The sequence below is a fragment of the Semicossyphus pulcher genome, unplaced genomic scaffold, assembly GCF_022749685.1.
Source record: "Semicossyphus pulcher isolate SPU_LCO1_2020_fin unplaced genomic scaffold, fSemPul1.0.p SCAF_21, whole genome shotgun sequence".
NCBI lineage: Eukaryota > Metazoa > Chordata > Actinopteri > Labriformes > Labridae > Semicossyphus > Semicossyphus pulcher.
Genome location: NW_027211695.1, coordinates 20,831,460 through 20,858,399, shown reverse-complemented (window position 1 = coordinate 20,858,399; position 26,940 = coordinate 20,831,460). Strand labels below are relative to the sequence as shown.

Here is a 26,940-nt window from a genome sequence, read left to right as displayed (position 1 = left end):
TAAAGAATCTGTTTTTCTCCATGGTGCCTTTTGCTTATTACTCATCTGTTTAACCTTAACAGGAGCAATGGCAACAATTACATTTGCAATTTTAGAAGTGCAGGAGTTGTAGTTAGTTATAGACAGAGCTAAGAATACCCAGAAATGATCTGACAAACCAACATCAAACACACGTACACTTAAAATAGTTTAATAAGCACATCCAATGATCTACACGTAAAGCAGTTTTTTTGATTAACTGATTTTTCCACTCTCAGAAATCCTCAGCTTTAAGATGGCCATTTTATTACTGTTATTTTAAATAATTAATCAGTAACCTAAAACAATCATTAGATGCAGCATTATAGTGATCACATGCCAGCTTTTAAAAAACTATTGTTGACAACCAGTCGACTTTTACATGTGTTTGAACATTTTATAAAGATGTCATTTAATACCGTTCTGTTGCTCATTTTTCTCCCTAAACAGCCTCCTGTTTCACTGCTCTCTCGAGTATGTCGATGGAAACAAGCGACATGGCTGATAAAAGGGTCATTATAGATCTGGTGATCAGCGGAACCGGAAGCGGAAAACTCGTGGATTAGTGTGTTTACAACTCGCATCATCCTGGGAGCAACCGGCATCAGCCTGCTTTCCAAGAAAACCGATCCACAGCCGAATTTGCGCTTGCAGGCTGATGCTTACTATGACAGAACGTATCTTATAATAGCGGCCTGTTTAACATTATTAGGGAGGACTGGTAGAGATTGTTGGTTGCTATCTGCCGCAGCGTCTGGCCACGCACCATCTGTGGAAGTGGGACAAGGGAACAGATGGCGTATCCAAGCCGGCCTGCAGGGCTGCTGACGCTGACTGTTGGGACAGCTTTGGAGATCAATCATTAAAATACAAGGCTGCCTTTCTCTATTGTACAGTAGGCTATATTTTGCAGACATGAAGATGCCAGAGTGAGTTGGACACGAGTTTTTGACAGGAAGCATCGCAGATTGACCGAATTGATGCGCGACGGCTCGAGCACTTGCATCAACTTAATCCCTTTGACGTCTCTGTCTCCGTAAACAATGGTTGACAATCGCTACGCCACAGCTCTGGTCATCGCCTGTGTGCTGAGCATACTGGCTACCGTGTATCTGTCGGTGGCCGTCGGCACGCAGCACTGGTACCAGTACAGCAGCCCCACCGTCCGCGGGGAGGCTAACGTGTCCGAGCTGCGCTCCCTGTATGAGGAGTTCATGGACGGGGAGTTTGATGAGAAAACCTACAGCGACACACTCTTTCGCCTCAATGGGACTGTGGGCCTCTGGTGGCGGTGTGTGCTTGTCCCTGCCAGCGCTAACTGGCACAAAGAGACAGGTACGTTAAGTTTCTGCCCTTTGATACTGTATTGTGACTTCTATAGAAAGATGAGTCATAGGTGTCTCCCAAGTTTCAAACTATTAAGTTGCTCCTCTGCCCCACCTTGTCTCACGTAGATGCCATCAGGTGTGGCTCATTCCCCAGGTAGGAACTGTACAGTAGATAGTGTTGTGTCGTTCTCGAACGATCCGATCTTTTGAAAGGCTCTTTGGTGCGAACGACGTGAACCGAGTCGTAGGCGAGAGCCATACTTTTTTATAGTTGTGCCTAGATTTCACTGCCCATCTTAGATCCACTACCCCTTTATGCCGATTTACCACAGGCAACTTTCTTCAACTGCAACTCTGCTATACTAGGTCACGAGCAGCGGAATCATGTCGCCACAACATAGTGCAGATGGTGACGGCAAGTTTGTTGTTTTTTTTGTTGACATCTCTGTTGTTGAGTTGTATCATACATTATTGGCAGATCAATGACGTTGATGAATTGTTCCTACATTATTCCACTATTTCCTTTTAAATTTTATAAGTGCAGAATTTTAAATATGCGTGTGTTGACACGGGAGAATATAGTGCAGGCACGTTCTCTCACCTCGGATGTTATGGCGCGTTCCTTTCCGAGAGCCGAAGGGAGCCATTTGATCCGTCTCCCTTCAAAGAGCCGTAATTCCCATCACTACAGTTTATTACCCTTGAGCTATTGTTGCTATTAGCACCACATTGTGCCTTTCTTGTATCACAGATTATTTTGACTGAATGTGACTGATCACCACTGAAGTACAATACTACTTCAGATCATCAATCATGGCTGCCAGTTCTTGAATATTCTAGTGTTTATCCAGCATAGATGCACTGTAAGGCTTATTGTATGACAATTATGTTCTTTAATAGTCGAATGATTGTTCAGTGTACTAAATGTCAAGTTAACACCCATATTTAACCATGTTTGAGAAAAATGCATCGGGCGTGTATTTTGCTTTTATAGTTTGACTCATGTCCCATCTGTTAACATGGAGGAGGCGGGCTTTATGAGCTATACTGCAGCCAGTCAGCAGGGGGCGACAGAGAGGGTTTGGCTTCACTTTTAGGGAGCTGTCATGTCGTCCATCTTTTTATTTTACGTCCTGATATTCTGCTCATATTTCTGGGTCACCCCCGGACCTCTTTTTCTGCTGTACCTTTTGTTTCCCCTGCGTGTTAATGTTATAACTGAAGTGTGGTTGTGTTTTTTGTGACGCTAGCTAAGATAGCCCGCTTCTGCTACAAAATAGCTAAACACATTTTTTACACTTCAAATTGTAAACTCTGCTCACAGCATACATGTGTCTTCAAAAACAAGACATGTCGGTCATGTAGGTAATTTTACCAGTCAGCAAAAAGGGGAAAAAATGCCACTTTGAGGAAGGAAGTTTTCTCTATGCATGGTGCTGTTGCTGCCAAACATTTTCTATAAAAAATTACACATTCCATATAAATCTATGTTTTTTTTATACATATACATGTAAACATACTACGTCACTGCATGTTTACTTGAAGTACCTGTTTGTGTATGTCCAAGAAAGGTAGAAAAACCTCCTAAATTGAAAAGAATTGTATTTCTGTTGACATTATTTATAGTAAACTGTCTCAAACTCTGTGTCTGTACATTAACCTCTTTCAGATGTAAAGATTGTGCTGGAGTGTCGGGGCTTCACTCTACCTCAGCAGTTAATTCCCAAATATAAAGAACCAGGAAACCACAACAGTGGGGAGGACATGCTGCGCACGTGTAAGTCTGGTAGCAACAGACTCTTCTCTGTGAAGTGCAGTAATTATGATCAACATGTGGTGGTTGCCCCGAGTCAGGGCATGGTCTTCTGTCACCACTGTCGATAGCTGCGTTGCCCAAAGACTCATACTTGTCTGTGTCTGTGTGCATGTATAAATAGACCTGTGGAGGTGCCAGTTTCTGCTGCCACTGGTGTCACTGGGTCTGGTGGTGTTGGCCGGCCTGACCGGGTTCTGTGCCTGCCTCTGCCGAAGCCTCACCCCCACCCTCGGCATAGGAGTACTTCACCTGCTGGCTGGTAAGACCTGTTTAGCATCACAAGACCACTTACCGTTAACAGTTAACATACGAGTAAGAAAAAATATGTTGAGAATACCACTTCATCAGGTCTTTAACATGTTGTTTAATGTCAGTTTAACATGGTTTTTAAGGCCAGCAGCTTTACTGATTTTCATAACTCTCACTATGGCCATAAACCAAAAATTGTTAGCCCCAAAAAACCAACCGAAAAAAACGGACTGTTCTGCCTCTACGGCACCAAACAGCAAATAACGTGTGAAAATAGCAGCTGAAAATAGTGGGGCCTTTAGGAGCTAAAGACACACCTATTTACCTATTTGAGTGAATACTAAACTCATATTTATCAGGTGACCAGAAGTACAAATAGGCAAATTGTTTATAAGCAGTTGTTTGCTAAAATGACCACTTCATGTTGGGTTAATGGCCTTTAAATCAGCATTATGTCCTGTGAGGAGTTTTTCACTGGTTATGAAACAGACTGAAATAAATTCTGATGACTCTGTATGAGCTACAGAAGCAAACCAGAGCGTCAGCGACAACATTGATTACTTCTATGTAGTTATTTTTAATGCCTGACACTGCTGGAGGGGGGGGCAGGTGTCAGATGAAGCGATGAACTACACGCTGCCTTTGTTTACATTTTCCCCGGCAAAGATTCACAGTGAGTGACACATATGACTGTTAAAGAAAGCAGGAGGAGATTTCTTTGTTAAAGTGCGAATCTGGAAGACCTCGCTGACGGTCGCTTTCCTTTTCAGACTGTTTGCTTCATCTGAGCGTCGAGTTTGTTTCTTCTTCTTTGGATTTTCACTTCTTGTTGAAGTTGTATCTGTAGTCATCCATCTTTTCGTTGTTTGTTCAGCCATAGTAGATTACTGTTTACTCGCAACACTTGCAGAGAGCGGAAAAGCAGCCGCTTAGCTCCGCCTACCCTCTCTGGCAGACCAACCACTGCTGGCTGATGGAGAACGCGTCACTAACCGGGCGCTGCTTGTGATTTTTTTCCGTGAAAGTCGTCATAGACACCCAGTCTGTAATACTGCACATGTAAAGGCTTTGGGCCATAGGCTCAATCACCATTGTGTTACCTCATTAGGCGATAGTGACTTAACAGACATTTATTTAAATGAAAATCTTTGAGATTATTACTTCAAAAACCACCACTGACGCACGTACAGGACAAAATCAGAGCTTTGTCCACAGGGGGGCGCCAAAATCGACACAGTAGCTTTTAGCAATTTAACATTTAACCTTAACACACCTGTTCTTTTCCTGCAATGAAAAGTCAAAATGTCTGCTGGAATAAAAGCCTTTCTGTAGTAGCACTGCAAAAGAAATTCTAGTAAGACAAGTTTGTAAATGTATTTATTAGTGTATTTACTTTCACAATATTATTGTTATTTAGATAGATATCATCATTACTACCCTATTAGACTTACTAAAAATGTAAGATTGAAATACATTTGTAATAAAATGAGTCATCTAAAGATGTCTCCTAACACCCGTCATTCTGTGCACCTGCAGGTCTCTGCACCTTAGCCACAGTGTGCTGCTACCTGGCTGGGATGGACCTGCTCCACAGGGTGTCGATGCTGCCTGATAAGGTGGATGGCTCCCTTGGCTGGTCGCTCTACCTGGCCCTCATTTCCTCACCGCTTCACATGATGGCCGCCGCACTGCTCGTGTGGGCGGCCCGCAGCCACAGTCAGAACTACTATCGCATGACCGCCTACAGGGTGGCATAGACTGAGATTCATCTGTGAATCTCTGCCCTGTTAAATTCACGCCACTCCGACACCAAGATGCTTTTTATAATGATCTCAGAGGACTGAGATGTGGGTTAATCTGCCCTCTAATGGATTAAAGTGCATGTACTCTATAGTAATGACCCTATCTGCTGCATTAAAAGATTAAGGAGGGGTTAAAGGTTATGAAATTGGTTAAGAAAGATGTCGACATTGCAACATATGTTTGGTTCGGACTAACGTAATGCCGAGCTGAAAAGCATAAGCCTGTTCTAAGTTCTAAATATGAAGTGTGTTCACACTGGAAAAATAGGTTTATTTATATTGTTGCAGTTAAATTAGTGACATTTATGGACCATTTGAAAGCTTATTACATGATCCAACAACAAATCTACGTAATAGCCAAACTTCTTCGGTTAAGCGCCTATTGTTGACCAAACAGGTACAACAACCAATCATATCGGCAGAAGTTATTTATACACAGTATTCCTGTGCCATCAGGCATAATTATAGTTGTTACATATTCCTTTGAATATTACCTTCAAACCACTGATTTACAGTTGGGTGTGGTGACACTTCCCCTTTGTTGCACTAATCAAACACACCTTGCGGGTACTGGACACACCCTTAGCGTGTTTCTGTGGAACTTCAGCAAGACAAAAAGCCACCATCAAATATGTATTATTATAAAGGAGAGCTGTTGTGCAGTCAGTCTTTCACTTCAGCTGCTTCAAAACAAAGTCAGGGAATGAGGGCTTCAGTGAAGAGTACAGTGAGAGAGACAAAGACTTACTGTACATACTGTTATTACTAAAGAGACACATCTTGTACACCCTTTTTTTTTAAGTGACATTTATTTATTTAAGGTCAGACTTTGTTTGTTTATAATTTTGTTTACCCGTTGCGTTGTTTTCTTTGCTGTTTTCAAGCATATTTTTAACGTTTTGACTGGTTTTTGTAGTAAAAATCCAAAGGTTGTCATTTTTTTAGTTGTGAATTTGATCCATTTAGTGTTTTGTTGCCCTCACATGATTTTGTTTCCTCGTCCTTTTGTAAATTCTGTTGTATTAGGTTGTATTTATTGAACTTGTCACTCTATTTATTATTAATTTGTCGTCATAATTTCAATTCAACAATATTTATGGGAAACGGCGTTTCCCTGTTAGGCATTATGAATGTAATTTAAAGGCCATATGGTGATAAACTACAGTATTCCTTTGCACTTAAATCATTGTTGAACATATCCTGGATATTTCTGTAGTGATCAGTAGTGAATTTCTATTTTTTGACGATATATATATGGCGTAAAAATAAAATACATTTAGAGAAGAATGCCATAATTACCCTAAAAGCCATGCTATATGTCTGCAGATCAATTCTCACCAGTCACAGTTTCATCAAACTAAAGACTGTCTGTGAAATGATGCGCTGTGTGTGGTCTTATAGGTCTTATGATAAATCAGATTGTATTTTACATATTCAGCCTTTTAATTCAAGAAATTGTTCTATCTCTGAATCCACTATAGCATAAATATAACCGCAGATGTCACTGTATGGATGTGCTTTTGTGTTCACCAGTGGAAGTGTAGCTCATTCTACGGACCTATAAATATTGTGTGTGAGTGTATGCAAGTGTACTCCTGAATTGTCCAAGCATCAGCTGTCATTTCAATAAAAGCTTTTTGTAAAATTTATTTCAGAGTCACATCATGTCAAGTTCATTCTCACTCCTCTTCTTCGGAAGCAAATTCCTCTTCGTTAGCTTGTCGCTCCCGCTCCGTCTGCACCCGGATTGCAGGAAGGATCACACGCCTTTTTCTTGCGAGGGAGAGAGCGATGCCCTTCTCGTAATACGCGCATTCATTGATGAAGAAAGGATAAAGGGGTTCCTTCCCTTTATACCTCAGAGTTTCACCTGAGAAAGTTTGAAACAGTGGGTCATCGGGGTGGAGCAGGCAGAAGTCTCTGTCCTGTGGGAAAGGAAAGCCAATTAGCTTCATTGCTAATGAGCAACACCTAAGAGATTTAAACATTTGTATCACAGTCTCCACTTATAAATGAGGCTTTACAGCAGCAAAGATATGTCCAACAAAGCTGTATACTGTAGTTGTTAGAGCAGTGGTTAGAAAAACTGCTATATATTAAAGACGTGTTTTAAAGTTCAACATTTTATGAAGCTTGAGTTAAGGGACACGTTAAAAGAGAGAGACTAGCACATTTTAGCTTAGCTTACCATTAAAAGTTGTATCCTGAACTAACAGCTAACCAAGGTTAATCAAAGGTAAATTGTTGTGGTTTCACATGAAGTTATAATTATTTCCACTTAATTTAATTGGACTTAAAGATCGTTCAACAAACCGCAAATATGGCTAATGGCTCACTTAGTTATGTAACCACTCAGCTAGCAGTGAGAGAAGTCTTATGGAAGAACGCTTAAAGGTTTTTCTGTTCCTTCTATTCTACCTCTAGAGCTTAAGAGATGCTGGTAGGTGTGTTTTTAAACCTTTTGACAGTGACGGACAGGTAAGCTAATCCCCTTGTCCCTAGTTCATAAGGTCAGCTAGCTGTCAACGGGCTAGCTAGCTTTTAAACACTTGAGAGAAATGAGAGTTGCATCGATCTTCTCGTCTACCTCTATAGTAACTATGTATTTGTAAAAAATTCATTCAACTCTGGCCGTGTGTTTAGTGGTTGGCTTGCTTGTGTTTTCAGTCATAAATGGTAGAAATGATAATAAGACGGTCTAAAGCTGACATGTTGCCAACAGTTTAAGGGAATTTTTTCTAATAAAAAGTTGGACTGACTTGAAGTATTCTCAAAGTCATTACAAGTCACAAGAAAAAGTTTTATTCTTCTAGTTTTAGAAATAATGGTCCATAATTATATATCAAGGTAATTGTAGAATATCGTTCAGTTTATTTAATCATGAAACTTTTAAAAACTTTGAGGTTAAAAACTGATCGCATAGTGACATACCATAGTCTGTCCTTCAAAGTTCAGATATGTTTTATGACTTTTGAAAAACACTTTTTTTAGTTTGTAATGTTTAAGCTTAAAACTCAGCAGTCTTCATTCTTACCAGATTTCATTCGTGGTTAAAATGAACAGAGTGCTTTAGAGATTTACAGATGTAGCGTTGGGCTTCTATAAAGCTATAAAGTTATAAACCTTTTTATAGTTCTCTGTTTGACTTACAGATAAGCACACATTTTAAACCCATCTTAGTAGTGGCCTTGATTTCCTTTACTGATAAAAAAAAAATACTTGGTCACGGTTTGTCACCAATCCCTTACTCACAGGATTGGCGACGAACTCTCATCACGAAACACGACCACAGATCTCAGTCTGCACTTGTGTGACGTGTAACAGTCTCAACAGAAACTTCATTGTCAAATTCACAATGCCGTGTTATTAATGGAAAGACAGCTATTCATGCAAGTCACGGACGTTACACAACACAAGATCATTATCGGGCACTTGCTTCATTTACTATCACTTCAATCCGCCTGTTTATAGTAATGTTTTATATTCTTTTATCACTTTATCTAGCTGCACTATGACCAACAGTGACATAGTTTTACTTTCTTTTTCAAGTTATATTGTTATTTGGATTATTTCAATTTGTAACATTTGTAGCTAACACAGATGTAACATTTAAACATAAATGCACCTGTCTGATTATAGGTAACAGTGTAACCTGTAACTCTGCCGATTATAATTTGCACAATTGTTTAAAGATTTATTTACAATAGGTTAGTTTTCAGGTAAAACCAGCTGTTTTGGGTTATAATAATATATTATTTATACATAATTCCCAGGATGAATTATGTCATTTGGCTACAATGTTAAACAGGCTACATATGAGTTAAATTGTATCCTTTCTTGTAGTCAAATTTCACATTGTCACATGTTCCGTTGAGCTACTTTGTCCTTATTTTTCTGTAATCAATACAAAGTAACATATTTCTTTCTAAGACCTTTCCTGGGAAATTATTCAGGAAATAAATAATGTTGAAAAATAAGGAAAATAGGTCATCAAATGGAGTTTCTAATTAAATATCATTTACTGGAAGCCTTAAGCTTGTCAGATGTATAATGGCATGTAAACCATGTTGTGGACGTCATTGTCTTCATTATGTCTCTGGTATGAAGCTGCCACCATACAGGTAGATGCTCCACCCTGTATTGTGAACACTAATTCTGTACATGGTTTAATAATACAAAGGGAAGGACACCACACACACACACACACACACACACACATGCGTACACACAGTGAGTCGAAAACATTATAAACAGCAGGCGAGGTTACGGACGAGATCTTGAATGCGATTAATCCCGGCACAGTGTAAAGTACATTTAAACGAAAGACTTTTGTTTAGACAAAAGGCCTAATTATGCAACTAATGTTGAGCTAGACTTTATTGTGAGGTACTTAGCATTCATACTGTTTAGGGCCTTGTTATTCCTGCTTCTGGTTTCTGGTGTATTCAAATGGAAATAATTGTGCTTAAATCTAAAACAAAGAGCAACACATTTCATTAAAGCTTGAGGCCACGCATTTGTTTCGGACTGTACCTGAAGTTGAGGATGAATGGCGGCTGTGATGTTGCGTGTCTCACTGTCTCTTGGGTAATCAATGTTTTTAACCATGGTGAACACCTCCACAAATCCTCCTTCAAAAATAGTACCTGAAAGTAGAAGTGGGACAAGCAAACGAGGGCTTTAAACGAGACCAAAACATTTGTAATAGTGTAGCGAAGCAAACATGCTCTATGTGTAACCTGTGCTTAAATGCACCTGAGTTGAAGAAACGGACCCAATCCAGCATGTGCTGCACGCCAAATTTCATTGCCGTATAGATGTTTGACCTCACGACACCGTGAGGCTGGGGGCCAATCTCCATGGCTGTACAAAAGGGAATCCAGATGACGAATATTACAGTTGATCCAGCATTTTAATTCTACTGATACATCAGTGTTATTATAAGAACATAAAACTTACCAAAGCCATGTTTTCCTACTGAATCAAGGGAATATGATTCTTTATTGGAGACATCAAAGTGAATGTACCTCATTGGTATATCTGGCATCTGCATCTGAAGTGACACATCAGATTTAACTTTAGATTCATAGCCTTGTCAAGTCAGGTCAAATCTATTTATGTTGCATATCTATTAGTTGACGAACTTGCTTAACAGGTACAGGAAGGCCACAGAAGGCTTCAGAAAACAGGGTTAAAAGACTGCAAAAGACATGCAGATTAACAGCCAAGTTTACGATAAAAGGAAACCATTTGGTAGTAGGAACTTAAGTGTGTTCGTTAGCCAAATCAATCACTGATTTGCGGGGGAAGTTTGGTCTGTGGAAGACTTCCACAGACGGGCCAGAACAACTGAAAATTCTTGGTCACCCTTGAGTGGTTTTAAATTGTCCAAGGTTTGTAGTAAGAAAAAGCATGTGAGTTTATCTGTTTATCAAATCATATCTAGAATCATAAATCAACCCAGGGATTTTTCACAGTGATTCACAAAGGATGATAGTGGGTCAGGCTTCTCACATAGAAACCTGGTCGATTTAGAAGGCCAAAGAGATCAAGTGTTGAATTTCCTGGAAACAGTCAACTACAGGATTTTAAGACTAAGGGCTGTTGCATTTTAATGGGCGGTATAGCTTGGTATCATGCACAAAACAATGGCAGGGTTCCCAATAAAAGCAACCCATTGGGAGCTTTTACAGAGAAAAGACAAGACGCACAAGAACAGAGCCCTGAGGAACCCCAAAGGTAATGGAGGCAGGAGCCCTGCCTTTTTGTTCATGCTTGGCAATTACCCCAATCTTAATTCTTTGAGAAACTTTCAAGAGTCAGTCCACTTAAATTGAACAAACATTCAGGGTGAATTGATTTTCACTTGAGTGTATGTACTTGCCTGCAGATGTCTGAATATGTGAAGGCAGATCCAGTCACAGTCTGAGTAAGCGATGAAGCACAGGCCCATGTTGGCAGTGGTGTTGTGTAGGTCGCAAACAAGATCCACCGCCTCTGGACTTCCTTTTGGACCTAGCAATGCATTGAGGTCTCGGGATCTGATCATCTCATAGGGGGCCTTTTCTGATAAGGGACAACTGAGAGACAGATTTGCTCAGACTTGCCAGTCATCATCATCACAACGGTTACAACTAGTGTCGTCTCCTCTCAACACGGCCTTACTTGAGGATGGCGTGGGTGAAGCAGCGGTTCAAGTCGGTGTCTACGTATCTGCGGCACCGCTGCATGGCCTTTGGGTTCGCCAGAACCATCTGCACTGACACTGACTTTTCCTCACCCTCCTCCTCCTTCTCCGACACCTTCTGCTTCTCTTTCAGCAGCTCTCTCACCAAGTACACCCCAGACAGCTCATTACCATGGGTACCACCGCACACTGCGGCCCGGGGCAACCTTGGCAAACACACCACCTCCATCTGACTAAGATACAGTGGGAAAAAGTGCAAGAATTTGAAGATGTACTAAAAAAGTTGCGTATGTTAGTCCTCCTATATAACTCTATGATAAGCATCCAGTTTGGAGCGACACTGGCACTGACTGGGTCCCGTTTCCTCCGTTCATGTGCCACTTGTATCTCTTTTTAATCAGTTTCAAATGATATCAAATAATACATGTTTTTCCCCCCTTTGTTCGACTCAGTGGGAGGTATCAGTTACTCCAGTGTTGATGTCACCGGGTACATTGTAGACAACAGAGCAACACAGAGCAGAGATATTGATTTTTGAAACCTTACCTTGCCTTTCTGCTGTGCTGGAAACTGTAAAGGGGCAGTTCTGGCTTTAAACCTAATTAGACGACTGTTATCTAAAGCAGCTCTGAGATTTAAAGTCTCTTAACCGAGGAGGAAAGCTCGAGGTAAAACAGGCTGAGCTGTCAGCTCCACATACACAAATAAGACAGGAAATGAATGACGAAGCATCATACTGTACATCTTACCCAATCCACCCTGGCCGTTACCTTTTCTCTTCCCTCTCCCCCTGCCGTTTACCCTCTTCCACCCTCTCCCAGGCTTTCATGCAGTTTCACTGATTCAGCATTCCCATCCCACCCTCTGTACAGGCTGTAGCTGCCTGTTTTTGCAAACTCTCACCGTCTCTCTACCACCTCTTGTCCACTGCACTGCACTGTACCACACTGTATCACAGTCAGGGTGTGTCCTGAGAGTGACGTGGTGCATTAGTGGCTTCCCTTAGTCCCAACAGCTGTGAGGTCCACAACTCCCCGTTTCTCTCTCTCTGCCCCATGTATAGGATGGTAGGTTCCAGTCTGCCTTTCAGAAATTTGGCTGAAAATAAATCTGCTGGCATGACACAGCAGGAGAGGCGCCTGTGGTGTGTACAGTGAAAGGAACAGCACTTCACGCAGGGGAAATAACACGAGGACCAGCTGGTGGTTAAAAGAGAATACAGATTTAATCTTAAACTGTAGAGCAGCTAAAGGAAAAGTTAAATTAGTTATAAATCTTACTTTGTCTTGCAGACATCTTTTCATGTTTTCCTTCTGTTGTATAATTGTTTTTTGCTTGACCATAGCCTGAACAATCCTACTGGATTTTTAAGGCCAATATATAAATATGTATTTACTTAATTTTGTAAAATATACCAACATTTTTTAAAAGATGCTTTAAATATGTTTGACGAACTGTACGTTAAATTGCAAATATGATATTTACCGCGTTTACCGTTGTTTAGTGTATTGGCCTGTTAATTTATGCTAATTAGCAGTAAGGCTTGAGTTAACTAAGGTTTTTTTTTTTTTTGGTTTTTTTTACAGATGGTGCTGCAAGAGGAAACAAAGCAATATAGCAGTTAATCCTGACATAAATGTTTCTACCATACAGTGTTGATATGTTTGCGCTAAGCTAATATCAATCAATATACAGTATACTGCCCTGGTTTCGAATCAGTCTTGTAGTGATGGCTAACATTCCGTTGCTTTTGATGTCTTGTTATAGGATTTTTTTTTTTTTTTTTTTTTTACAACCACATAGCCTTTTTTTCTTTTGCTACCACATAGCCTTTTTTTTTTTACAACCACCTAGTCTTTTTTTTTTGCTACCACATAGCCCTTTTTTTTCTACCACATAGCCTTTTTTTTTTTTGCTACCACCTAGCCTTTTTTTTTTTGCTACCACCTAGCCTTTTTTTTTTTTTACAACCACCTAGTCTTTTTTTTTTGCTACCACATAGCCTTTTTTTTTTTTGCTACCACATAGCCTTTTTTTTTTTGCTACCACCTAGCCTTTCTTTTGCTACCACCTAGCCCTTTTTTTTTGCTACCACATAGCCTTTTTTTTGCTACCACATAGCCCTTTTTTTTTGCTACCACATAGCCTTTTTTTTGCTACCACATAGCCCTTTTTTTGCTACCACATAGCCCTTTTTTTTTGCTACCACATAGCCTTTTTTTGCTACCACATAGCCCTTTTATTTATTTTTTTTTGCTACCACATAGCCTTCTTTTTTTTTTTACAACCACCTAGCCTTTTTTTTTTTTTGCTACCACCTAGCCTTTTTTTTTTTACAACCACCTAGTCTTTTTTTTTTGCTACCACATAGCCTTCTTTTTTGCTAGCACCTAGCCTTTTTTATATACCACCTAGTATTTTCTAATGATTTTATTTGTATCTGCTCTATTGTTGTCTGTACCTCAGCATCATTGTAAATGAGAGTTCTCGCTCAATGTGTTTATTCAAATAAATGATTTTCCTAAATCTGGAAAACTCTGTGGTTTTCATTTGAAAAGTCTTTTACAGTCAACTATTATAATAAATGCTCAACATTTGACGTGTGCCTGACTCTGGGCATGTAACTGTATATGAATGTGCGGGATTCATTGAGTAAAGATGAACTAGTGTGGGAACTTTAATTAACAGGAGCTTGTTTTGATTGGTTTCATTGACAGCACGTCTCATTTGGCACCGTGACTGAACATGAGGACATCAAGTATTGATTTGGAAATCTTTACTTGTGTTGCCTGATTAACGTCTAATGAAAATGTTGGAACACAGGACACAAAACAAAAACACAGTATGAAAAGAAATTAGTTTGACATCACAGCATTTGTTTATTACAGATTATTTTTCTTTGTTAATACAAAATACTGAACAATGTCACGTCTCCTCTCAGTTAAGTATGGAAACTCCCTTTTTTCTGAAAATGAAGAAAGTCCTCTTCCCATAATATGAGAGGAACCCCCCCCAAAAAGAAAACTACCTTACAGTTATCAATACTATAATATGAATTTCTATACATTTATAAAATCATAGTTATTTGCAATGCTTCTTTGTTTCTTTATTCTTCATTTTTAAGTACACTTACAAACAAAATTATGAAATTCTCACACACAAACACGCACACACGCACACACACACACACACACACACACACATTACATCCCATGTTTTTGGTGTCAAAATGTACTTGCATATGTATGAACACTTGTTTCTTTGCTCCTTGGTTTGTGTTTCTCTCAACACAATGAATCAAACACTTTTAGAACCATTTTTACCGCCATGATTCTCAGTTGTCACTCACTGTCTTCGCAAAAATACCTCAACATTATTCCAATCCTGTGAAAAGAGATAACTGCCATAATGTGATTTTCTCAGCATTGGAAGAAAATTCTTTTTTTGGCATTTTGCAGCGATTAATGTCCGCGTCAAATCCACTCAGGTGTGATGTAAATACAGGTGTGAGCAGCTTGCTCATTTCTAAGGCGAAGAGAACAAGTGTGAAGGGGGGGAAATCTAACTACGAAAAATAACAGCGTGGAGGTTCAACCATTATTTTAGACAATCTTTTCTTTCTTCTTTTTTTCTAAACACAGTTAACTGCACAGTGGCAGCGTTGTAAAGTGATGGAAGAGCAGATATGCATCATACACACAAGCACACAAGAACCTTCACTTCATTACATTAAGACACTAAATCAGAGAGAAAAACAGGAAATCCTCGCTAACGTTTGAAGGCCACCAGTCGACAGTTAAATGAAATTATTCTAATTGTATTTATATATAAATGTATATATTAACCAGGTCTTACCCCTTTTTTTAGAGTTATTACCAAAGCACACAATGCTGTGGATGACAATAGGATCACTACATTATCTCACAGGGTGTTATCAGCGCAAAAACCTCTCCTGCTTCTCCTCTGAGACACTGAACAGACTTCAGCAGAGAGACTACTGTAGATTTGGAAGCACTGCCCCTTCCTCCTCCACGCCTGACCCAAGTCAAAGCAGCACTAACATTTTCACCAGTCCTCTCAAGATGTGCGACAGCAACACGGAGACAGGAACCAAAACAGGTGCGAGGGAGGCTGGAGGAAATATCCCTGCGTCCCCCTTCGGATCAGACAGCAGGCGCCATCCTGGAGATCTCTTAGAACAGAGAGCCACCGGAGGGAGGCGGCAGTCCAGGTGTTGGGGGGTGCCGAGGTCAAAATATGTCAGGAAGGCCTTCCCAGCTGCCCCGGTCCTTTGCTTCCCAGTAGCCTCCCTTGTAGATGTGGACTTGCTCGCCTGTGATCCGGTCCTCACAGGACTCGAACCAAAGTGCCTGGTAGTTCTCGTAAGGTGCGCCTAAAAGAGAGGAAAATTGAGTTTGGTAAAGTGATAAAAAAGAACAATGTGGACGAAAGGAGGAGTTAGTAGTGAAGGAGACAAAAAGAGGAGTACTTGCTTTTTAAGGAGGGATCAGTAAGAGAGTCCTCATCGACAGCTTTTGGAAGAGAAAAGGGGGATCACAGATTTTTTTACCCCTTAATTCCAAGATTTTCCCCATGCAAGGTACAGACGATTACAGGGAACGTTGAGCACAAACACACTGGACTCTCACCTTCTTCTGATTGGCTGGAGGAGCGTTGGCTGGCAGCTTCCCTCTCTCTCTCCCGCCGGACGCTGCGCTGCTTCTCCTCCAGCCGCTGCTTCTCCGCGTTGGCTTCGTCCCAGCGGCCGTCCTCCATAAGGCGCTGGTCGGGCCGGCGCCGGCTGTCCGTGGGCGCTACGCCGTCCTCGGGCTCGTTTAGGGTCAGCGCCAAGGAGGTGAAGTAGTACATGGTCTCTGCTCCGTCACTGTGGGAAAGAGAAGATGCGTCACAGCTCTCTTTTGAGCGTCATATCACTTTGCATATTCACTGCGTATTTAAAATTGGCTGAAGGATCAGTTTCTAAATTAGAACCGGTTCAAACCAGGAGACGCAGACACAACATCAAAGAGAACATGAGTCACAACAGGTAAGAATTTGCATCGCCCCAGCCAAGGACTCCTAAGGTGGGCCTTGTTATGATTAGTCCATGCGTATGACAAAGGTGTACACGCACACACCCAAACATGTGTTAACAGAACTCACGGTAACGGGTTCCTCCGCCACACCTCTCTGGCTTTCAGGGTTTGGTAGACCGTTTTCTGTTTGCCCTCGGTGCCGTTTTCGCCTCCGCGGCTGCTCTGCATCACCCGGGAGAACTCCATCTTCTCATCCCACGTGCCCGAAAGCACGTAGTGGGCCTTTCCGTCTTTGTCCATCACCACACCCGTCACCTGAGGAAAAGAGAGTCAGAGCGTCAGCAGAGGAGGAAAGCAGCACCACTCAAGACGCTCTGGGTGGAGGGCAGAAAAGTGCAAACAACACAAGTTTGGTTGAAAGTGATCTTAATTATTACATTTGTGGTGGTTTTCTTTTTACAAGAGAACACTGAAACATGAATACACAAAACACAAGCAGACTTTTAGACATAATGTTGGCCTAAATAAGTCTTTCTTTGGTACCTTTCGGGCCACGTCTCTGGAGAAGTAGCTGTACGGAGCAAATTTCAAGTGGCAGCGGTCTCCGGTGGTGTGGTTCACCACGTCTATCTCTCCAGACTGAGAGGGAGACAGAAGAAGAAGGTTTTAAAAGGAAATCATTTCTCATATTTAGCTATGTGACAATAACTCCCCATTGACGTATAAAGCCCTAGATATACATGATTAAACTATGGGTTCACTGCGTCTGTTTGGAGCGCTGGCTGTGAACGTCCTTAAAAATTAACGCTTGGTGTACGTGAGATGCATGAGCGGTAGGGGCAGTGAAAGGCAGAGGGGACGGGACAGGGTCAGCACAGCAGCAGGGACAACAATGGCAGAAAGTTTTGTGTACAGCACAGCAACAAACTCGCCTGGAGACAGGTACGTTTTTGAAATTAATGGAAACTTGTGGCCGTCACATCCGTGCACAGAGGAAAATGTCGGGGGCGGTCCACCGAGCACACAATAGCTGTCACTGTTACATCATAGTAACCTCCTCGAGTGTCCGTGACGCAGACGGTCGTGTACGCGAACGTGTGGTTGAAAAGCGAGTCTTAGTTGGGTGGGTTTTTATCTTAAGTGTTTTGCATCCATATGTCACCACACTACACAAACAGTATGTGTAGTGAAAGCAGGGTATTGTGCTGTTGCGTAATTTCTAAGCTGGGCGCTGCAGCTTTGCTATGTATACAATGTACAAAAAGCATGCAGTATGTCCCAATTGTAAAGCAAAGTGTGCAAGAACATGTCGTTCACACTGACGTGCACTAATAGCAAAGGCATGCATCAGATATTTATGCGCTACATGTCGGGATGGGTATCGTTAAGATTGTGGCGGTATTACCACTCTCATCTTATCTCTACGCTTTACCGTCCGGTGCTTTAACGTCTTCTTATCGGCTCTTTTGATTGTTTAAGAGAAAAAAACGAAGGAAATTAAAAAGAGAATTAAGATTTATTTTTTTAAATGTAAAACAAACAATTATTCACAGCAAAAGAAACAGCGATGTTCAGAACTCATCACTCTTATAGACTCCAATGTTGTGATGAAGGAAATCTGATTTGGCTGGCTGGTAGTGGGCGGGGCTTATTAATTAACCTGGTTCGTTTGCTGGGTCACAGCGTCCAGTGAGTGTGGCGCATGTCTCTGCCTGTATATGAGCCTCTTTAGACATGAGCCTTGGACAGATCGCTCGTGTTTCCACCTTTACAAGCAGAAGTGTCGTTGCACTTGTGGCAACGAGCTTTGTTGGTTTCGACTCTGGCAGGTGTAACCACTCTTTTGAACGTTTAGTTCTTAGTTAGTGTGGATTGTTTCTGCATTGGGAATATGCATCCCAGACGACCGTCTTAATCTTATTGGTGAGATTAAACGTGCGTTTTTGTAGCAATAATAAATGTATTTTCTTTATTTCCAGTACCAAAAGCAGAACCGATAACGACAGAGTTTATCAATTCTACGGCCCTTCATAATTCAGCCCGTCTAATGCCGGGTTTTCGGTACCCGTCCCTAGTTATATGCAGGTGGTTTAAGAAGCGACATTGTTTTTCTCAGCCTGTCAGACATGATTTTGTGTTTTTGTGTATCCTACCTGCAAATCTACTTCCTTTGGGGCTAAGAGAGTGAATACATATCAAATCAACCTGTTAACCTTTCGCACATTAGTTGGATTTTTGCGGTTGTAGCCGCCTGACGCAGTAAATGTTGTCAAACTCCTCACAGCAATACCGGATTTACAAGACTAGTCGACGATGTATGACGTGCAATATGAATACTAATAAACTGTGAGGCGAAATTTTATTCATACTGTGTCACTGTCACCGAAGGCGCCCTGGATGCGTCACGGTTTGCCTCAATGCATGTAATTACAACTTCCTGGTTCGAAGCTTTGTTGGGCGTCTGTTTTGATTCCTCCCCTCATTTCTTTAAGGTTCTGTGGTTTTTCCAAAGTTGCTTAAGAGTTCACCTGATCGATCCAGAGTTTCCCCACGATGATGTTGTGCACCGTGGTGGTGACTTTCTTCCACGTGTAGTGATTGTTGCCTTTCTCAAAGATTGCGTGAATTGTGCCTGAAAGAGGAAATGCCAACAAGGGATTAAAATCCTTCTCATCTAAGAAAACAAAGTTTGTTTTTTCAGTGGCGTCTGACAGATCCTGTATGCAAAGAAAAGGCGCGCCTGATACATTCTTTACGCTGTGCTCACAGGTTTAATAAAGGCCATTGTAATCATTGGTTTGTGCGCCTTGTTTACCACCAGGAAATAAGTCTAATGTTGGCAACACACCCACATCTTGTTAACATGAGACTGCATGGCATGCGTTACATATTCAGAACCACGCAGACTAGTTTTACCTAAAGGCATGATGGAGAGGTATTTTCCCCTGAACTTGCTCGCGACAGTGATTTCCTGCCTCAGAGTCCAGCCCCGATCGGAGATCACATGGTGCGCTGCTGCAGGAGGGTGGTGGCTCACCTGGGAAAGAGGTGAACACAATGTGAGGTTCGTGTTTGATATGAGAAAGAACTTCTTTTTTTTATCGTCTCACTCATGACCCAGACTGAGTGTTATCTAGACAGTGACAAACTGACAAACAGGTTAAGTATGATTATAACCCTGTTATTATACAATAGGACACTATAAATCTAGTTATATTACTCATCTTAAATACGGTTTCATAGGTAGTCCAACTTGCCAAACCCAATTGAGCGACTCAACTGACCTCGTCCATAAAAGTTCATGTTCTAAATATAGCCGCATTGTTGCTGGATTCTTTGAATTTGAATTTTGTTGGACTTGATTTATTTGGTTCTTTATCAGTCCTTCTCCTCTGCCCTTATGCTCCAAGTTCCTTGGAACATGACAACGATAAAAACAGGAAGAACAATTCTTGAGAAAACAGACAGATTTTGCAATTCACTCTTCCTGAAACTCAATCTTCATTTGGTTTCATTTCCCCGTCAGTCTCTAAGTGCTGCTTTTTGCCCTCTCACCTGCTCGCAGAGGGAGCGGTAGCCGCTCTCTCTCCGGCGGTCCAGCTCGTACGTCTCCCCCAGCAGAGGGTTGAAGGGCTTGCCGGTGCGGTGGACGGTGGTGGAGTAGGAGGACACGGAGAAGGCGGCGACGTAGCACATTTGTTCGAGCGAGCTCTGGCACTTGGAGGCCTTGTCCAGCAGCTCGTGGTACTCGAGGTCCTCGGACAGACGCTGCAGCATGGATATGGGCTCGTTGAAGTTCACCTGCAGAGAGCAGAGTCGTTCACACCTCAGTTAATGTTAGGAATTCTTACTATTAACATGCTAAACGCAGGCTGTATTAAAAGGCTTGACTAACCAGTGCCTGCTGTCATTATCTTACCACCTACAGATGTAACCACACAGAGTTTTTCACAATAAAAGCACACATTTAAAAAAGCAGGACAGCAGTGCAAAGTCACACTGTAGACATGGCTGATTTGATTCTCTTATGCCGGATGTTTTAAACCAATAGTGATATTGATATTTGGGATTTCGACACTGTTCCCCTCTGTGCCCTTGATACACACTAAGTAGGACATCACACTGTGTAAAATCAGCCTGTCAGCGCCCTCTAGTGCACAAACCATGTGAAGGGCGCACTGTTTCTGCTACCTCAGGCAGAGTTCAGCCTTTTTGTGCCGTTTATTGTTCATCATGTTCGCACTAATATGGACAAATCTCTGTGTGAACATTGATTATTGTTTATTGATTTTGTCTGATTTCTGTCAGGGTGGGGCAGCTTTTAGTACCTGAGGCTTTCTCAATCAGTTAGCTTCTTTTTTTAACACTTTTATTTCCTGCTGCATTCCCAAACGTCTTATCTCATTTTGATTCATTCTTTTAATTTAATGGATATTTATTTACTTTAAATTGATTTTATATTTTAATCTATTACTTTATTCTTTTAGCTTAATTACTTCTATACAAAACAGTAGGAAACTAGGTAGGAACTAAGCAAAAGAGTTGTTTACATTCAGCACTTTGGAAAGAAAAAGGAGATTTAACTTTCAGCTATTTATTACAAGTAGAATCAAAGTAATAATCTGGAAGATTTTCAGTAAATAAATGTCTGTTAAGTCTCTTTCTATCTCTGAATGAGGCAACACAATGGTGACTGAGCCTGTGGCCCACTGATGAAAGCCTTCGCATTTGCAGTATATAGTATTATTATGGATTGAAACAATCCCAAGCGGCGCCCAGTTAGTGACGCGTTCTCCATCAGCCAGCAGTGGTTGGTCTGCCAGAGAGGGTAGGCGGAGCTAAGCGGCTGCTTTTCCGCTCTCTGCGAGTGTTGCGAGTAAACAGTAATCTACTATGGCTGAACAAACAAAGAAAAGATGGATGACTACAGATACAACTTCAACAAGAAGTGAAAATCCAAAGAAGAAGAAACAAACTGGACGCTCAGATGAAGCAAACAGTCTGAAAACCGTGAGCCAACCGTGGACTGGTGGTCTGTAACAACTCCAAGGGTTTGGAACCCTGACAGGAGAGAAGGTAGTTCTGGGATCACCTGTTCAGGGTTTGGAACCCGCAGACAAAAAGAGTTCTGGGGAACACGACTAATAAGTTTAGCTGACAAGTTAAACCTTAAAAAGGCGTTTCTAATAGTTTACGTGTTAGAAAGTGTCTTTGGGGAAGTAATCATATTCTGCTGTAGCGTTCTGACCGGACCTGAACTTTATGTATTTTGTTTTTTGTATCTATTTTTTGCTTTGTGTCACATTCTTGTCGTGTTCTGAGTGCTCTGTTTTTAACTGTGTAAAGCGCTTTGAATTCAATTAATAAAAAAAGTTTTATCCAGCGCCTGAACTTGTTCTTCAGATTTACTTTTGGTGGCTCGTTTTAATCCACATAAATACGTCTTCAGCTCCGATGTTGAATTTAATCCGTGTACACTGTTTTGTTTCTTTCCTTTTACGTGTAAGTGTGTAACAGGTTTGCGTACGCCAGAATAAACCCGGCCCAAACACGACGGCAGGATTCCTCAATGAATATGAATTTATATACCAATTGATTATTTCTGCCGTGCAAACGCAGAAGCCGGATCTGGTAGAGCTATCATGAGTCATCTGCGTAGCTGTTTGAGACGCACACATGCGTGCAGTAGATTTAACGCAACGATTATAATATCAGGTCTAAATAAAGAAACCTGTATGAAGATCACGGGTTTGTGTCTACAGTACGCCTTTGAGGTATTCAAATAAACAAAGTGGATAACTGCTCCCATCGTAGATTTCTAAAGAGATATTTTTACCTCAGATGACTCTGACGGAATGCCGTCAAGCTCGTACTGCGCAAACGAAGACAATTGGTGTTTTGATTGATACAGTGTCACAGGGGCATGTTGGTGTCAAGACTGTGAACTTAAATCACTACACTCAGCTTGTCAAGAGCGAGGACATTTTTGCTGCGACCGCACAAAGGCATGAAATGAGCAGCCGAGTGATGGCAAAAGAGGCTGTGAAAGTGCCTGATGCCTTTAGGCTGAGCGACAAACTTCCTCTTAGTCAGTGGTGAGTAACCTCGGAGGAGGATACTCACAGGCATGGGGATTTTAGAGAGCTCTTTGCCAATGCAGTTCTTCATGATACTCCACAGGTTGAGAGAGTAGTTGGGTTTGTCTGAGATGCGCGTCCGCCTCTTCTTCAAGGGTACTAACTCCTGAGAGGGGGACTCCTGGTTCATCGCTAGAGGCTCCTCGTTGAGCTGAAAGGGAGGAGGTTTGGTCAACAGAATATCTACCAAACTTGTCTATTAATTGCACACAATGAAGGTGAAACACAAAGTAGTAGTAGACTAGTGTTTGAACATTCGTCCCACAGACGTACCGACTGATCATCAGCACACATTTCGCTGTTGAAACCGCTGATGTTACTGCTCGACCGTCTGTGAGGGATGAGAAAAAAGACGTTTCTGTCAGAAGCTTTGATTTTAAATCAACAACCAGAGAGACATTCAAGATGGTTAAACTGATACCAGCCAAATCAATCGGGTGCACAAATATGAGAAGTATGAGGATACAGTTCAAGCGTCTGCGTTTCATGAAACGGACTGGGTTGTAAAAATAAACATCAACACAATTCACATCCTGATGCAGGCTCGGGGGAATTCAACCGTACAAATATTTCTCCTTCATGTGTCATGTAAACATGTAAACATGTGCATGTGGGTTGGTGCACTGACTTGTGGAACTGCGGGTCTGCAGGTACAGTGATAAACTCAGGCGCCTCTTCCATAGCATCAAAGAACTCATTGTCGTCGTCCTCGTCGCTGGCCTCGCCTTTTCCCGGACCGGCAGCACCTTAACAAAGAACAATCAGTTATGACTATGATAATTGGTATAAACCGGTTTACAGGTAATAAATCACCCTTTTCTTCTAAAACATCAACATTTGAATGATAGATAGGTGTCGACAAAAATAACTTGAGTACAAAATAATTGCTCGATGGCACAAGAGAAGAAGAGGAGAGGAATGTGCCAAGAAGGACGAGTTGCATAACGTCTCACTTTTATTGTCCGCAGTAGCGTTGGCCTGCGCAGCCCCCCTGAACGCTCGCTCCAGGTGGTTGTGCTGCTTGGCCAGCTGCTCTAAAGTCTCCTCCAGCCGAACCCGCTGGTCGCGTTCTGCTTGGAGGGCCTTCTGCCATCGCTTGCTGTGAGCCTGAGCCAGCGCGAGGAAGTCTCGGCACGCCTGAGGGGCAACACATCAAACAGGGTCACGTAGATATAGAAACCAAACTATTTTGACAAGTGAATTTGGCCTCATAAGGTTAACACGTCCCACTTTTCTTACTCTATGGCACATTAATAAGGCAGAAGTGATGCTTACATTAATCATGGCGTTAGAGGTGATTCGGAACAGTGTGGCCCTCTCTGTGACCTGACGAATCTTATCCCCCGCCTCTCCTGTCAGACGCAAACTGTCCAGTTCTGATAAAGACCTGAAATACATATTAAAATGTACAACGTAGATTAATAGTTGGGACAATATATAATCACATTACAGAGTAAAAAGCCATTATGACTAATGTTTGTCTGTCAACTGTAGTATTTGAATATCTAGCTGCTTAAACATCAGAGCAGCAGTCTCTTGAAACGTTCTTTGGGGGGATAACAAAAAGGTTTGAAACTTGAGATTGTCTGTTTCTCTCAGATGTGTTGTGTGTTTGAGTCGAAGAAGAGAAATCAGAGACACATCAAACTGCCCGAGGGCTTAAGAGTGAAGCAACAAGCGAGCAGAAAATAGGTAAAGCCTGACCTCTGGAGGGCAGAGCCGTGCTTTGAGATCAGGTCGTTACACGTGCTGAGATCCTCCACCTTGCTGCCTAGTGTTCTGAGAGCCGATTGGACCTCTGAGTTCTGTGAAGCGCCTCCTTGTCCGGGTGCCGCCGGCGGGGATGAAGGGGAAAAGTCATCCCCTGAGTCGTCTAGAATAAATTAAAGAAACAAGAAACCAACAGTTTAAAAAAGGTTTGACCAGAGCACATCTTTCATTTTCTCTTTTCAAAAGTGAAGCAAAACACTCGGTATTTTTCCTCTGCTGTGTGTTTGTGTGTTTCACCTGACTCGGCCTGCATGCGGGCCGCCTTAGCTTTGGCCAGTTCCAGGGCAGTGATCCAGCGCTGGCGCTCGACCTCGCAGCTGGCCTTCAGATGATACGTCTGTGCCCCGCCGTTGGAGATAACAAAGTTGCAGGCGTCATCTACGGTGATGGTTGCTGTGGCCAGGTTGATTGTGCCTCGACACGTGTGACCCATCTCTGCCTGGGTCCTGATTATGAATTATTATAATGAAATGTATTAATTTAGCAGGAAAAAAATACAAGGCTTTTTTTATTAACAAAAAAAAATACCTCTATGAACACATGCATGATCAATAGCATCCCAATGACCATGCAATACACTTTAAGTGGACATTTACACATTCATTCTGAGCTGTCCATCTATGAGCAGATCACCCAGGACAATGTGAGTGCTTGTGTTAACAGGCCCTTCAAAGTCAGATGCTTTGTGTACTTCCACATGCATTACTACATCGCAGCACTTTATTTGTGTTCTTTACTTACTAAAATAGGAAAGACTTATTGGTAAGGTGAAGTAATAAACAGCTCGTTGGGTGTAATTAAACAGTAGTTACAGACAAAAATACTGAGGGAATTCACGTGTCCCATAATCAAAACTCCTACATTTTCTCTGTTGTACAGCAAAGCGCACCTACCTGTAGTATGACAACAGCCCATTGCTGAGCACAAACCACCTCCGCTGATAACCCTTGATGTAATTTGTCCACTTGAAAACCCATCCTTTGTATGTGTCGCCAGCAGGAGTGGGAGTGGGGGTCTTGGGCTCCGACATCACAGCCCCCGAAATCAGGAGATAGATTTGAGGAACCTTGAAAGGAAAAATGGAAGTTAGAAATGTTACTATTTATATGCTTTCACAGAGCACTGAAATTATTAATTTATTATTTATTAACTTATTTGATAATTTAGGCAGAATTTGATTCATTTGATGTTAAAATGCTACAAATTCACTACACCGAGCTGCTTCTTATTAGTTTTCTTTGACTTTTTTTTTATATAATATCATTTTTTTGGGATGGTAGTCTGTTCCAATTCATTGACAGAACAGTATGATTAATCAATAAAACAATATTTGTTGTCAGCAGCCCAACTATAAATGTAAACGATCTCAACATTCGAGTTACTTTACACAACACTAACATGATTCACTACTAGTGGTTGGTATTGATCAGTGAAACAGTGTGGTGTCACAGGTCAAAGTTTAACTGTGAAATCAATACAGCTTCACTTGTGACCCATATTACTAACAATACTAGTTTTTAAGTGGGAATAAGTTGTGTGTTATAAACTGACTGAAAAGGCTTTATTACATATTAATGTGATTCTGTCTTCCTAACTTCTTATAAACTAAGTATTCTTAACTAATACAGATATCAACATTAAAAGAAAAAGATTATGATGATCTTTACAGGGAAATGTAATTCGTTAAAGGTGTGTCACCAATAAAATATAAGAAATCAGTACATAACGTAAAATTGATAACGCAACATATTGACTAGCTTCACACCAGAAGCTAACCAACGTTAGCTCCAGTTTGAGCCACGGTAATGACAGTTCATTGCTAGAACAAGAGATAAAGTAAAGAGAAACACCAATTGACATGTTTGCTCGAAGTTTACCAGCTGACATGTGCATATTTGCAACACAGTGTAAACAAGATACACCGCTGATCAGTCGTTAGCTTAGCAAGCTAGCTTTCCAACTTGCCGATGGCTAAATGTTTACCTTGACGTGTCCGAAATGTGAGATCAGGCAACCAGACACTCGGTGAAGTCACGGCTAACTTTGACACCCATACGCTACTGTGCCTAGCTAGCTAAGGAGGCTAACTAGCTATCTGACCAATACGGGCCAGCTAATAATGAAAATAACTAAACCGAAGACGTCGACGACAACAGCAGTGTGATTGTAAAATACAGTGACACCAACGAGTTTCATTAGCCTTCCTCAATAATCGCGTGTTACATGTCAATTCTTTAGCTGCGTATATCGACAAGAAACCTATAGCTAGCTAGCTACATCTAACTAGCCTAACGTTAGCTCGTTGGTTACACCCGGTGCAACGCTATTTGGTCTCGTCTAGAAACAAGCAGCTTGCTACATAGTGTTCCCAGTTGCCTGCATCAATACCAACGCTCAGCCAGACGAAACCGGCGTTTTTGTCTTCAAAGTAATAGCACAGTGTGTCAGTATTTGCTACAAATATTGTTCGTCCAGAGTTATTAGCTTTAAATTCTTCATTTGTTTTTGTTTTTTTAGTGTTTCATTTAGTTTTTTTGTTTTCAGTTTAGTTCTAGTTAGTTTCATAAGAGTTCATAAGTAGTTTTATTTTTATTTTG

General features: G+C 41.4%; 3 protein-coding genes across 4 annotated transcripts; 1 reads left to right on the top strand and 2 right to left on the bottom strand.

Moving 5' to 3' along the window:
- The first annotated feature begins 593 nt into the window (after positions 1-593).
- LOC138600761 (claudin domain-containing protein 1-like) lies at positions 594-6,862 on the top strand. The gene is made up of 4 exons (XM_069672256.1): positions 594-1,353; positions 3,016-3,123; positions 3,284-3,421; positions 4,948-6,862. The coding sequence occupies exons 1-4, from the start codon at positions 1,062-1,064 to the stop codon at positions 5,166-5,168; spliced, it is 759 nt and encodes a 252-aa protein (XP_069528357.1). The 5' UTR covers positions 594-1,061; the 3' UTR covers positions 5,169-6,862.
- Positions 6,863-6,892: 30 nt separating this feature from the next.
- LOC138601042 (N-acyl-aromatic-L-amino acid amidohydrolase (carboxylate-forming) B-like) lies at positions 6,893-12,342 on the bottom strand. Its single transcript, XM_069672614.1, has 7 exons — positions 12,304-12,342; positions 11,379-11,633; positions 11,098-11,293; positions 10,173-10,266; positions 9,969-10,076; positions 9,747-9,859; positions 6,893-7,138 (listed from the first exon to the last, which is right to left on the bottom strand). The coding sequence occupies exons 2-7, from the start codon at positions 11,627-11,629 to the stop codon at positions 6,893-6,895; spliced, it is 1,008 nt and encodes a 335-aa protein (XP_069528715.1). The 5' UTR covers positions 11,630-11,633; positions 12,304-12,342.
- Positions 12,343-14,255: 1,913 nt separating this feature from the next.
- On the bottom strand, positions 14,256-26,653 carry LOC138600947 (oxysterol-binding protein 1-like). Of its 2 annotated transcripts, XM_069672508.1 has the most exons (17): positions 26,327-26,653; positions 25,237-25,409; positions 24,581-24,789; positions 24,278-24,446; positions 23,849-23,960; positions 23,527-23,710; positions 23,202-23,319; positions 22,847-22,904; positions 22,560-22,724; positions 19,992-20,237; positions 19,353-19,473; positions 18,965-19,068; positions 16,980-17,075; positions 16,564-16,751; positions 16,050-16,285; positions 15,894-15,932; positions 14,256-15,793 (listed from the first exon to the last, which is right to left on the bottom strand). In XM_069672508.1, exons 2-17 carry the CDS (start codon positions 25,371-25,373, stop codon positions 15,651-15,653), a joined length of 2,325 nt encoding a protein of 774 aa, XP_069528609.1. In that variant the 5' UTR covers positions 25,374-25,409; positions 26,327-26,653; the 3' UTR covers positions 14,256-15,650. The 2 variants fall into 2 exon arrangements, with proteins under 2 accessions (XP_069528609.1, XP_069528610.1); XM_069672509.1 differs by lacking the exon at positions 15,894-15,932.
- Between the last annotated feature and the right edge of the window lie 287 nt (positions 26,654-26,940).

Excerpts from the sequence above, each read along its gene's own strand:
- LOC138601042 (XM_069672614.1), bottom strand. The coding sequence starts at position 11,629 with ATGGAGGTGGTGTGTTTGCCAAGGTTGCCCCGGGCCGCAGTGTGCGGT. Across the intron at positions 10,267-11,097 it reads ACATATTCAGACATCTGCAG|ATGCAGATGCCAGATATACC; the intron begins GCAAGTACATAC and ends GTGTCACTTCAG. Across the intron at positions 9,860-9,968 it reads GGTCCGTTTCTTCAACTCAG|GTACTATTTTTGAAGGAGGA; the intron begins GTGCATTTAAGC and ends TTCTACTTTCAG.
- LOC138600947 (XM_069672508.1), bottom strand. The coding sequence starts at position 25,373 with ATGTCGGAGCCCAAGACCCCCACTCCCACTCCTGCTGGCGACACATAC. Across the intron at positions 19,474-19,991 it reads ACCGCTCCCTCTGCGAGCAG|GTGAGCCACCACCCTCCTGC; the intron begins GTGAGAGGGCAA and ends CCTCTTTCCCAG. Across the intron at positions 16,286-16,563 it reads TGGCGGAGGAACCCGTTACC|TGACGGAGCAGAGACCATGT; the intron begins GTGAGTTCTGTT and ends TCTTTCCCACAG.
- LOC138600761 (XM_069672256.1), top strand. The coding sequence starts at position 1,062 with ATGGTTGACAATCGCTACGCCACAGCTCTGGTCATCGCCTGTGTGCTG. Across the intron at positions 1,354-3,015 it reads TAACTGGCACAAAGAGACAG|ATGTAAAGATTGTGCTGGAG; the intron begins GTACGTTAAGTT and ends AACCTCTTTCAG. Across the intron at positions 3,124-3,283 it reads GGAGGACATGCTGCGCACGT|ACCTGTGGAGGTGCCAGTTT; the intron begins GTAAGTCTGGTA and ends ATGTATAAATAG.